Source organism: Nuphar pumila, chromosome 6 (assembly GCF_984573655.1).
Source record: "Nuphar pumila chromosome 6, dmNupPumi1.hap1.1, whole genome shotgun sequence".
Classification (NCBI taxonomy): Eukaryota; Viridiplantae; Streptophyta; class Magnoliopsida; order Nymphaeales; family Nymphaeaceae; genus Nuphar; species Nuphar pumila.
In genome coordinates this window covers 2,073,302-2,087,201 of record NC_143254.1, presented here as the reverse complement: position 1 = coordinate 2,087,201, position 13,900 = coordinate 2,073,302, and the positions used below count along the sequence as shown (strand labels likewise).

Here is a 13,900-nt window from a genome sequence, read left to right as displayed (position 1 = left end):
GCTAAATGAAGCATCAAACATCTAGCATTTGCATGATAACATATTTTGCATGATTTATTGCATAATCATAACACTACTCCTGTCAAATTAAAATTTGCTTATAGTGAGTTTGCATTCCACTTGCCTAACCAAGCAATTCATCATAAGATTGAGCTATTGGCCGGGTGTGTCATCCTCAGACCGAATGGCCTGTTAGCTGGCTAACCAAACCAATCCAACTCACATGAGCATACACAATTTGCAATTACAACAAAAATAAGATTTGGATTTACATGTATACATCTGTATACTAATAAAACTTCTTCTTTTTTGAAACATGTGAAAAACATTGAAAAATATCTATATAGTACAGTTGATTCGAAAATCCACTGTTCCGCCATGGATTTCCATTAAGCGCATGCATGGAAATCCATCTCTACCCAATCCCTCAACCATTTCACATAGAAGAACCCGTACCTTTGATGAAAAACACGAAGGAAAAAACACAGGGATGCCGATGGCGAGGGACGACTCAATCAGGCGTTGTCGGAGTGTTTGAAAATCAAAATAACGATGAAGATTATTCAGAGAATTAATATAATCCTTGTGATCGAAGACTATTCAAGTGACACAATTAGTGCACACGATACAACTTCGGGGCTATTTTCTGAAGTATCTTTAACATGCCTTTAAACTCATCTAATCGAAGACTGCTTCATTGTTCTCAATCAACTCAACTTTTTCCTTTAGATAACCCTAAACTTGCCAGTTTGTGCACAAGACAAGGTTTCATGCACTAGCTGCTCGTGCAAGACACACAGAGCCCCCTTGGTTTCTCCGAAAAAGGGAATAAGGCAGATCCCCGCCAGATATACAACAATACCATTGGGATTTGAAACAACAATGTCCCAATACAAGGTGTCGAGCACCTACTGCTCCTGCCAGGCTTGCGGAGCCCAGCAGGTGCTCCCCGAAAAGGGGTCAAAACAAGGGAGAAAAGGCAGCAGGGGCCCACATTCCAGACAACCGAGTGAGGGGAGCGGCAGGGGCATCGCCCCCGCCCACCGACCGGACAAGCAAAAACAGTGGGTGTCTACCACTTCTCCGATGATCGAAAAAGAAAGCAGGGGGCATCAACCCCACTGCCCGATGATAGGAAAAAGGGCAGGGGCATCGGCCCCTCCCTGCCCTGTTTGTAGACTGAAAAAAGGAGCAGGGGGCGTCGGCCCCCACCAACCGAAAACGACAGTGGCATGAAGGCAGCGCCCTCCTGTCGGCCGTATCTGTGAGAGGGAGATTGAGAGAGAGAGAGAGAGTAGAGGAGAGGGGAGAAAAAGATAGAGGAGAGGGGAGGCGTACGGGAGGCGTACCTGGAAAGAGGGATGGCGTCGTCGACCGACATCGCTGGTACCGTCACACGCAGGGAGCGAAGAGGAGAGGAGAAGCGGCGAAGAGGGACGAGTGATTGCAGTTAGGGTGCCCTCCCTTTTTAAAAAAAAGATCGGGAGGGGGGGGGGGGTTACCCGGTTCGGATCCGGGTCCGAGAACTTGGGTTTTACAAGTTATGAATCTATAGATTTGGCTTTCTGTTTTAGCATGATTATATGCTGAACCCAGATGTGAGAATCAGATCTTTATTGATTTTAGATCATGTTTTGGACCTTCTATGGAAGGATGGGTTTTTTCTGAGAAAGTATGACGCCTTAAGCGAGTCATAATAGGTGACAGTTGGCCGCGTAAGGCCTTGAGAGATGAGAATAAATTAAGGTTGTTTAGGACAAAGAGTTTGTTAAAAATAGTGAGAGAGACAAACGATGACCTGATAATGATTAAATACAGAGACCCCGTTCAAGGAACAAAGACAAGCTAGAGCAATGTCCTATTGTGTCTCTTCATCCGTGTCGAATCAAGTAGAAGATAACATTCTTATAGTCTTCTGCTAAACCCTTTTTATGGCTCTGTATAAACTCTTGCGAAGACAAAAGTTTAATCACACATACGTTTTGTTCAATCGAGTTTTGAATTGCTTACCTGCTTTGAACTGCTTACTTGCTTTGAACTGCTTACCTGCTTTGAACTGCTTACCTGTTTAACTGCTGATCTGATTTAAACTGCGTAGCATGCTGAATTAAATGCTCTTAATTCAGTTTCCTGTAGTCTCTCTTGTGCACCTACTAGTTTTTTGTGAAACTAACCCATTATATGGGTATAAGTGATGATTAGGTACACCACGGGTGATGGCGCGATTGCAAGATGACTTCAAGATTTCCTTTTCCTGCTCTTAGCTTGCATCCTGGATGTTTTTTGGTTTTGTCACAGATTTTTCTTTGGATATTCGAATTTTGTACTATTTGGGAACTTCTTTAAATGAAAGTGGCTTTTCCAAGTGTTTTGCAAGTAACATGTGTAGTGAGTTTTGGTTCTTTTAGCTAACGAGCCCAAAGTTGTCAGCTTGCCTTTCTGAATTTGACAAAAGAATAGTCTTCCGTTGATTTTATAAACAAACTCTGAAAGGATTTCTGATCTTTGGTATCCCTTGTTTACTTCAAGGATGGTAAGGAACTCGAACGAAGATTCTGCTGACGAATGGTTAGAACAGCGGGGTTTCATGATGGATTTCCTAAGTACCCTGGCAGAGGCTATACGAGAAAAGGTTCATTCCCAAAGGGATCAAGCGTCCTTTCTTGAGCTGAGCCTTCATACCGCAGTGACTTATGAGAAATTTTTGAAGCTTGACCCCCCGACCTTCACCGGCAAGCCCGACCCAGATATGGCCGAGAATTGAGTGAAGGAGGTGGAAAAAGTGTTTGAGGTCTTGTCAGTCTCCGACGACAAGAAAATGTTATACGGGACCTTCAGGCTGAAGGATGATGCCCGCAACTGGTGGGACATGGCCCGGGGTGTGTAGTTTCCGAAAATTTCAACAATTCCTTCGGAAGCATTCAGAAAAGCTTTCTTGAAGAACTACTTCCCTCCTTATGCGAGGGAGAAGAAGAAGGTAGAGTTCTTGGAGCTCAGCCAAGGCAATTCGAGTTTGACGGATTACATCGCCAAATTTCAGAGATTAGAGCCCTACTGCCTCAACCTGTTTAAAGATGATCACGAGCGGACAGGGAAATGTTTTCGGGCGCTAAAAGAGGGGTTCATGTATCAGGTCCTAACTAGTATGCCCTCGACCTTCTCTGTGGTAGTTGTTGCCGCCACCCTCCTGAGTGAAGCCTGGGAGCACTCTAAGAGTACTCAGAGTGGGAAGTCACCTGCTGCGGGTGGTGAGCCGAAGACTCCATCCGGCGGCCCGAGCATTGTGAATTTACGGTCATGCCCTTCGGACTCACTAACGCTCATGCAGCCTTCATGGACCTCATGAACAGGGTATTCAAACCCTTCTTGGACACATTCGTGATTGTATTCATCGACGGCATCCCGGTGTATTCAGGCAGTTGAGCAACATCGGGAGCACTTGAGAGTTATTCTCGAAACCTTGCGAAAGGAGCGTTTGTTCGCTAAGTACTCCAAGTGCGAGTTTTGGCTCGAGGATATCATGTTTTTAGGGCTTGTCATCTCTAAGGAAGGTGTGTCCGTGGATCCAGCGAAGGTGGAGGCTGTACTCAATTGGCAGCAACCGAGGAATGTTGGTGACATCAGGAGTTTTTTTTGGATTAGCTGGGTATTATCGGAGATTTATCCAGGACTTTTCTAAGATCTCTTTGCCCATGACGAAGCTCTTAAAGAAAGAAGCTAAGTTCGTGTGGGACGACAAGTGCGAAAGCAGTTTTTAGATGTTGAAGGAACGTCTTACGACTGCTCCTATTCTGGCCTTACCTTCAGGTCAAGGCGGCTTCGTGATCTACACCGACGCTTCCGGGACAGGCTTGAGTTGTGTCCTAATTCAGAATGATAGAGTGATCGCCTATGCATCACGCCTGTTAGAAAATGGTACTCCACCGTTTTCACAAGAGGAAGAGGAATAGAGAGGCGTTGGTGGCTGCAAAAAACCCAATTAGGGTATGCGGTATTGGTTTACATTTAAATATATGCTGATACAACTATTAGGGTACGAAAATACCCATTACATAATAACATAAAATTACATTATGCCATTAATGATATTAATGAACATATGTTAAATTAAAACCGGGTTGGGTCTGGATCCTGAAATCCAAACCCAGCCGTGATATCTTTTCACCCTCCCTCAAGTTGTACATGGGTTTGAATCTTGAACAACTTGCCCTTCAACATCTAGAACATGTCTTTGATAAGCCTCTTTGTAAACAGATCGTCTGTCCGAATGAATTCTGGTTCAATTTCCTTCTCTTCAACCTTCTGTCGTACAAAATGTTGATCAATTTCAATGTGCTTGGCACGACTGTGATAGATGGGATTAAATGACATGTTGATGGCACTTTGATTATCACACAATAAAATACATTTAGAAATTGACTCTCCTACTTCTATCAACAGGTGCCTGATCCATGTTACTTCGGCTGTAGCAGCTGCCATTGATCTGTATTCAGCCTCTGTGCTTGACTTGGCTACGACCTTTTGTTTCCTACTGTTACAGGAGACAAGATTTAGGCCAATAAAAACACAGTATCCTGAGACTGACCTGCGCTTATCTGGATCTCCTGCCCAATCTGCATCTGTATAAGTAAGAAGTTCATGCATGTGATAGCCATCCATACTCTTTCTGTACACACGACTGTTAAAATGTAATATAGATATATATAATAATAATATATTATTATTATATATATTTATTATTTATTATTTTCTTTTAATTTATTGTACAATAAATATTATCTAGTTCATATCGAACTAGATAATATCTAGTTTGGTTAAGTTCCACTTGGAACTTAACCAAATACTAGCTATTGGAACTAGTGCAACAGATTTCTAGCCGTTGGACTAGTCCAACAGCTAGAAGGGAGAGCTCTTTATGAGCTCTCCCATTAGCTCTTGTATAAATAGGGGTGCAGCCCCCTTGTAAACTTCAATTCTTGTAATGCTTTTCAAGCATCCTTTTTACATAAATAAAATTATTTATTTATATGTGTGTTGTTCCTATTTTACCCTTTTTAAGGGCTTTGCTTAAAGTGTCTTTTAGATACTTCGTTCGATCATTCCAAGGGCGCTTGTGGAAGACCACCATTTCATTACAACTTTTACAGCATCAAAAACATTAAAACCACTTTAAAAGAAAGGCTTGAAATGCAGACTTGGGGCATCTGACTTACTTTCTTGGTATTGAGGTAGCCTACTCTCATAGAGACTATTTTTTGTCTCAAACTAAACGTGCATGTGAGATTCTTGACAGATTAGGTATTACTGCTGATAAAATCTGTGAGACCCCTAAAATTGTGGGATAAAAAATGAAGATCGATTATGGGATACCTTTGGAGGATCCCACCCCCTATCGACAACTTGTGGGGTCTTTAATGTATCTTAGCATCACAAGGCCAGACATTTCATATGTCGTGCATACTGCAAGCCAATTTCAGCATGCTCCTACATCCGTCCATATGGGCGTCGTTCTCTGTGTTGTTAGATACATAAGGGGAACTTTAAACCTACATCCGTCCATATGGGCGCCGTTCTCTGTGTTGTTAGATACATAAGTGGAACTTTAAACAAGGGAGTTTTTCTTTTCTTATCTTTTGAGTTAAATTTAATTGCATATACTGACTTTGATTGAGAAGGTGTCCCAAATAATCGTCACTCCACTATAGGCTTTTGCATTTTTTAGGTGAATCCCTGATCTCCTAGAGTTGCAAGAAATAACAGGTGTTTCTATCATCCACAGAAGCAAAATATCGAGCCATGACTTCAACAACCATGGAAATTGTGTGGATTCATCAACTGCTGCAAGACATGAGGATTCAGGTTCAAGGACCCACAAAGTTATGTTGTGATAATAAGAGTGCAATCTACATTGCTAAGAATCACACATTTCATGAACGCACAAAGCATATAGAGATGGACTGCCACTATGTTAGAGAAGCATATTTGCAAAAAATTATAGATCTTCCTTACGTGACCTCAGAATATCAGTTGAAAGATTTCTTCACCAAGGAGCTCTGCTCTCCTAGATTCAACTTTCTTCTCAGCAAACTCTCAGTCATTGCGCCCTAAGTTTGAGGGCGGGTGTTAAATTGTATCTCTTTTATATATATATATATATATATATAAATATATATATTTTTCTCGTCATGTAACCTTAGGGGTATTTATGTCTTTTTTCTACTTTTTACGCATATTGTAAATCTTTTTTCTTTTTCCTTTTGTTGACTTAGTCAACATCTTGGAGGGGGTTCAGCACTAGATGTTGGACCCCTCCAACGGTTAGATTTATAGCCGTTGGAGGGGCTCCAACGTCTAGTGGGAGCCCCTCCAAGGTTTCCTCTTTCTTATAAATAGGGGTGAAGCCCCCTCTTAAATGTAATTCAATGCTTGGAGCATTGTTCTCCATTGTTCAATAAAATTCTTTATATTTTAGCATTTGTGCTCTCTATTTGTACTTTGTGTACAATTTGTTGTAAGTGTTCTTGTGCCTTTGTGCACATATCCCATTGTGGAGGTGGTGCTTATTTTGCACATTATCTCTTTTGAGATATTTTCATCCGGTCATGGAATGTGCCTTCGGCTAGCTCCATGTTATCTAGTATTTGTCGAGGGGGAGGAATGCTTTAAGTTTAATCTGTACTGCTCGGTCGCTTCTCTCCTCCACTCTATCAGTTGCTATCGCTCCCTCAATTAGGGGTTTAATCTGTACTGCTCAGTCGCTTTGCTCCCTCACTCTATCGGTCACTATCGCTCACTCCAGGATTTCCCACTACTGCCTCCTGTGGGAGTCCAAGCCATGTCTCAATCCCGGTGTGGTTGCGTTTGGTAATGGCACACAACCAAAAGAAGGGTGGGGAAGACAAGGTTATGTGTTGGGTAACGTAGTGCAGGCCTATGGAAGAAGGGGACTACTTTGAGGAAATGAGCCACAAGCTTTCTCCAGATGAGCCTCTTCTTGAACCAAGGGGTAGAAAAATCATGATCAGGATAGCAGATGCAAAGCTAAGGAACTCGGGTCTAGGTATTTTGTCGAAATGGAATGGCCTTACACTATAGTACAATAATAGTGACATATAGTACGCTAAGTCTGAATCAACATATTTTAGTTTGACTTCCCGTAACTATTCCTTAGTCAGGCGTCGGCAGAATAGCAGAGCAAGTCTTGGGAGCATAGCAAAAATGTGTTCCTCGTCATTACATTAACATTAATATGATTGCTCGTGGGCAGAACCAGATAACAATAACAGGTCAATCATACCTATCACGTGCCACCATAGCCTTTTTTTTTCAATCATACAGTCACATCTGGAGAAGACGAACCATCAACAGGTTCTGATCGCCGCTATTATTTGTTGAGGGGGAAGGAATGCTTTAAGTTTAATCTGTACCGCTCGATCGCTTGCGAGGAAGTTGGGTATTCTAGCAGTGAGGTCTTACAACCCTTGATCCACCCTTCTAATCACTACCGTCTTGTCTTCCCCCCTTGATGGGAACAGCTTGTGCCTTCAGGAATATCTCCCCTTGGATGGTTTTACACGTCACACTGCATCAAAGTCTCCCACAAGCTAGTTTGAAGCCTTGTCAGCTCACAAGAAGGGGGGTGGGTTCTCGTTCGGTAGGCGAAAGGCCTGTCAATTGATTGATTAATATTAGTGCATCAACACTTTCTTTGTAGTTAAGACTACATGAAACAACAAATTTGAAAATAAAAAATGAAAATATGAGATTAGAATGTTTTAAATTCAGAAACACATACCAACAAAAGGGCAACCAAAAAAACCAGTAAAAAATTAAAAATTATATAAAGCTTTAATTTGGTTTTAGTTCTACAATGCAGTCAAAAAAGTAAAAGTGTGTATTTGTGTTAGTGTTTTTCTGAAAAGTATTTTTTGGAAAAATGATTCTGCGTTTGAATTTTTTTTTCAGAAGAATGCATTTTTGCCAGCATTCAGAAGGATGCAATTTCCAAAGTTCTATGAAAAAGAGCTCAAATGGAGTTTTACCAACTATAATCACATTCTTGTTTGCTTGTATGCATAACAATAAATGTTTATGTTCAGCTTCAAGCCATGCAACCCACGGTGGCTCAGCTTATCTGGTAGGGGGCAACCCGTTAATGTCACTAAGTTGAGGGCATCATGAGTTCAAAACCCACTCGGTGCCTCCTTGGTCGTGAGGTCGAAACTGGGTGTAATGCCTGGCCACCAAGGGGGGGGGACCTGGGGTTTTAGCCAATGAACTTGGTGAGTTTGGCAGTTTTTCCCCAGTTATCCATAAAAACATAAACAAGCCATGCATGTCTTTAGAATGTAATTGTAGGTAGCCTTTGCATGCTCTTTAAAAGGAACATATCTTGGATTGCTTGTTTTTATCTGTTTGGTGTTGGAAAGTTTGGGATTCATGCCTCAAGCATGATATCCTGTGCTGTGGTTGGGAGACAGATATATCAAGCTACATTAAGATGATTAGAGGGATGAATAATTCTTGCATGTATCAGACTAGTAATATTCTCTACAGAATAAATAGTCACTGCTTTTAAAGTATCACAGGCTTTTTCACCATATGCACATTATTATGGTTTATTGGACAGAGGATGTTTCTCTTATGGATCTCTTCATATTTTAATTTCTAAAAGCTGCTCATTTTTCATCTTTGTTTGCCATTGTTTTCAGAACCAGTTCTTCATATCAGGTCTTTCAGGAGATGATTTAGTCCACAATCGTGTTCTTGAAGCATTGTACCACCGAGTTCTGCGAGCATACAATGAAAACAAATGTTTTAGGGTCATTGTAGTTATCCCTCTCTTGCCTGGATTCCAGGTACCATAATGAATGGATGGTTGTACTATTATTGTGTTTATGAACTTCATTTCTATTAATCTTCTGATTCTACAGGGAGGGATAGATGATGGAGGTGCTGCATCTGTGAGAGCCCTAATGCACTGGCAGTACCGCACCATTTGTAGAGGACAGAGCTCTATATTAAAAAATCTATATGACGTGATTGGTCCTAAAACTTATGAATTTGTTTCATTTTATGGCCTCAGATCTTATGGAAGATTATGTGATGGTGGCCCTCTTGCCACTAGTCAGGTGAAACCTCTTTACTGTTGCATCTCATGTCTCTCTTTTTCTTGTTTAATTTCTCTGCATTTTCGTGATGATTGCTAAAAGGTATTGTGTTCAATTTTTTTTTCACCTGATTATTTTTTTCATGTTATCATTAAAGATCATGAAACTTATTGTTGTGAAATTTCCATTGTCAGGTCTATGTCCACAGCAAACTGATGGTAATTGATGATCGTGCTGTTCTGGTTGGATCTGCTAATATAAATGACAGAAGCTTGCTAGGGTGCAGAGATTCTGAGGTATGTGCATAACAACTAAAGAAAATTGATTTTGTTGTCAATGTTTGTTGCACTGTTGTAAAATCTATTTTAGTTGTTATGGTTAGAATTATATCAACAAAGACCTGAGTCTGCACTGTTTGGGCCAATAATTTTGTCAAATATTGGTTCCAAGTTTGATGAGATCTTACACTGGCTGATCCATTCTCTTGTAGACCTGAAAACTACACTTGTTTCACTCACTGAAATAAGCAAAATAAACTATGGTTCACTTGTACTGAAATGAGCAACTCCTTTTCAGTCAAAGCTAAATTAAATTTATTGTAGTACCTGAATAAAAAATTAGTGAGTGATATGACGTCATCCATCTCAAACGTGATAGTTCTTATGCTAGGATGGTGTTTGTAACTTGTAACCACCTTCATAATGACACATGGCATTCCCCATGTTGAGGCACTATATTGCTGCTCTTTGTACTTGGGGTACCTGGTGTGGTTTGTTTTCTGATCATCATTATCTTATCAACCCCCCCTAATAAGCACACACAAGAGATACCCAGTATAAACTCCCATCAGTGATGGCATCAGTATATTCAGCATTTTGAGTACCCATAATACGTGCCATCATGGTAAGTGTCAAGTTTAAGGCAAGTGGCACACTGAGTTACTCACTCCAGAACGAGGTATCAAGCTTTCTGGCTGGGGGATGATGAAGGTTATTTTTAACAGTAGCTTCCATCTTTTTTTTAGGGTTATGGTTTTCATCGTGTTAAGTCTGGCATTCACATTCAATAGGTTTGGAAACAACAAGCGTCTAGCCATCTAGAATTATCTTCTTAATGCTATACCAAACCAGGATATCACTCAAAAGAAGCAAAGAACAAATAAGGCCCATGGTGATGAGCAGATACTGCCAGCCAAATGATAAAAAATTTACATAAAGTTATAAACACGATCACTAGGTAGGTGAGCTTGTTGGAACGTGATATTGATCTGGTCTGCATCCATGATCCATCTATGATCCACATGTGGATTTTGGGTTCAAAATTGGAAGCTTGCCATAATGTGACTCAATTGTAATGCTTCTTGTATTTTATTATTCCTGTTCACATGTGGTTATGTAACCACAGTCAGTCACAGATACTGTCTATAATTGAAAATATCGGCTTTATAAGACCTTTTTGGAAAAAGATATAGCCGAGACTGATATCTGTGACTATGCATGTAACTGACGGAGTATTTCTGTACCTATGTATGTAGCCATAAAAGTGGATCTTAATGGAACAACCAGCCTTAGTCTCTCTTAGGGTTTTGGACTCTGCTGCAACCTTTAGTTTCCTGCTTCTCTCCTGTTAGTCTTCTTCCATTCTCACTTAGGAAAATACAATGATGTTATGATAGTATCACAATATTACCACTATTTCCAAAACTTTTCTGTTTTTTTTTTCATATGTTAAATACAGTACTTTTGTCTTATTTTTTATATTATTTTCAAAACTTTTCTACCTTTTACTAAAGACCCATTCTTTTCTTATTTCTGTTATTCTTATATTACTCATTTTCTTATTGCAGAGCTTTTTTTTACATTTTCTCAAGATTTATCAACAACTATAATATCTGAAGATTTTCCTCGCTAAGTTATAGGCTTATATCTGAGTTCAATGTGCACCACTATGGCATTGCCAACTCAGGACTAGTCTTAGTTCAAATTGCACCGAGGCTCGTTATTTATATGTTGTCTTACTTTTACAGGGCCAGGCTTGGCCTGTTAAAAGACTTTTGTCTTATGCCTCTGTAATGCCCCAAAATTTCAAACTTGCGAACTTTTCAGAAAACAGGCAAGAGAGTAGAAAAAATCTCTTTCCTTTCAGAGTTTGTTTATAAAATCAGCGGAAGACTATTCTTTTGTCGAATTTAAAAAGTCAAGTTGACAGCTTTGAGCCCGTTAGCTAAAAGAACCAAAACTCACAATCCATGTTACTTGCAAAACACTTGGAAAAGCCACTTTCATTAAAAGAAGTTCCCAAATAGTACAAAATTCGGATATCACAAAACCCCAAAACATCCAGGACGCGAGCTAAGAGCAGGAAAAGGAAGTCTTGAAGCCATCTTGCAATCACGCCATCGCCCGTGGTGCACCTAATCATCACCTACACCCATAGAATGGGTTAATTTCACAGAAAACTAGTAGGTGCACAAGAGAGTATACGGGAAACTGAATTAAAAACATTTAATTTAGCATGCTAAGCAGTTTAAAGCAGATATGCAGTTAAACAGGTAAGCCGTTTCAAACAGGTAAGCAATTCAAAGCAATTAAGCAGTGCAACTGTCAAACACAGCATGATGATTTATTTGATCGTAAGCTGTGAACTACCATGCAACAAGCAAGTCTCATGACCCATCAACCAGTGTGAACAGACTTTATGTTTCGATATTACTGGCCTGCGGGTACACACAGACAAATCGTATAAACAACTGAGACTAGTTCGAGTGTCTGTTATTCTATGTATTTTCAATAACCCGAATAGCTAGTTGAGTCGGCTCCTAAGAGGACGGCTTTAGCCAAGAGAGGATTCCCCAAAGGCAGGTACTTGGCAACAGATGCATCCAACTTCTGCAGAAGTCCATGGAATATACCACGATAATGTCTGATAGTCCATTCCCCTAACTCCAATGACTGGGGAGGTCGGATCTTTGCCCGTGGGGTGGTTGTTAACAACCTGTCCATTGGAGTGTGTACCACTCTGTCATCTCCCTTGACAAACTACAAGAAGCAAATGAGTGCGTTAGGGGTAAGTTAACTGACGACTCATTCTATATGCTCTGGTCTTTTGACCAAATAAGCATCTTACCTGTGAAGGCGATCTCATTTTTATGTGTTTACAACATTGTGCATTTAGCACTGTTCGAGGTCGCACGACCGTCTCATCCGATCATCGCAGTACTAGCATGTAGTGCACGACTACAAGTACTCTAGGATGAAAGGGGTATAGTTCCTTAATAGGAGAGCCTCAACAAAAGTGTTTCGCAAAGATGTAATGTTTCTCAAACTTTACTTTTAACATTCTTTATCATTTGAAACAACCAACTTGTTCCAACATTTGGCATGCGATTTTCAATAATCTCATCTGCTATCGTGGTATTTACATGCCTCGCATGACTCGATACTGGCCTCGATAAACGGGATACGAGTTTCTCAACAGAACCCCCGCTAAAAAGTTCGCTCAAGCCCCAATTCGGGGTTACCCAAAATATGTTGGATAGACGAACAAAACCAGCCAATCACATCATTCCAAATACTTCGATTTGGGCAGTCTTTGATGCTTTTTGCGCAGCTCCCTAAATTCTCATGTCTACTTTGCAGGACTGCTCACTCGAAAAACCAGGATCCCTGCTAGGGATCCCTCTCTTTAGACGAGGATGTATCGTTAAGCTCCCGACTCAACTCTTGTCGCAAGAGGAAGAGTGGTAAATGCCTCTTGCATCCTCCACGAGGATGCCTTTAATAGCACATGCAATGAGCGAAAACCTAAGCATCATCTGCAATGGCAAGGCAATAACGAAACATTTGCAAAAGCAGGAGCCTGGGCGCAAAGCGAGATGACAAAGTAAAGACATGACAGGAAGTAAAGGACAAGGATCGCAAAACTGCGTCCTTGAGTTAAATGCGTACTCGTATAAATATATATATACATATATATTTATTTAATTATCCTTTTTAGTTAATTGAACTCAATTCAATTGTCGAAGTCTTTCGTGCAATCTTCCCCTACCTCAGGGAGTTGCGAGCTTAATGGCATCTGTTGGTATAAGTGATTAACGGCTCGGGTCGCGGAGCGCGAGCGTGATCTATCGTACGAGCTGCAAAAGCGATAGTCTTAGCAAGCTAACACTAAAAATAGAAGGTCAAGGGCACTGCCGTTGACCTGACGTGAAAGAAATAGGGGCAGCGTGCCCCATGCGAACCTGCTAAACGCGAAAGAAGCCGGGGTAGGGGCTGCGAGCCCTTGCTGACATGCTATCAGCAACCACGGGGAGGCAGGAGGCTGCACCCCTACCTGATAAAGGCAACGAGGGAGGCCGGGGCTTCGCTCTGCTTTCCAAAAGAGCAAAGAGGCAGGAGTGAGACCCTTGCCCACTAGACACAAAGGGGGATACAGGAGGCTTCGCCCCTGCCTGCCGAATACGCAAAGTGGCAAGGGCTTGGCCCCTGCCTGTCGAACACGCAAACAGGCAAGGGGGCAAAGCCCCTGCCTGACGCCAGAGAAGAGGGAGCAGGGAGGGGGCTCGACCCCTCCCCTGAACAACGACGGTGCAGGGAGGGGGGCTCGACCCCTCCCCTGCCAGAAAAAAGGGAGCAGGTTGGGGCTCGACCCCTCCCCCGAACAACGACGGTGCAGGGAGGGGGGCTCGACTCCTCCCCTGTCGGAAAAAGGGAGCAGGGAGGGGCTCGACCCCTCCTCCGAACAAAAGCGGTGCAGGGAGGGGGGCTCGACTCCTCCCCTGTCAGAAAAAG

The 13,900-nt window shown here is 41.6% G+C and overlaps 1 protein-coding gene across 1 annotated transcript in view; it reads left to right on the top strand.

Annotated features, from left to right (window-relative positions):
• LOC149833647 (phospholipase D zeta 1-like) overlaps positions 1-13,900 on the top strand; it is a 155,388-nt gene that overhangs the window by 123,548 nt on the left and 17,940 nt on the right. Inside the window, exons 15-17 of the mRNA XM_090009189.1 lie at positions 8,712-8,858; positions 8,934-9,131; positions 9,305-9,406. Of these exons, the coding sequence (XP_089865315.1) occupies positions 8,712-8,858; positions 8,934-9,131; positions 9,305-9,406 (447 nt within the window). The remainder of the gene's footprint in view (positions 1-8,711; positions 8,859-8,933; positions 9,132-9,304; positions 9,407-13,900) is intronic.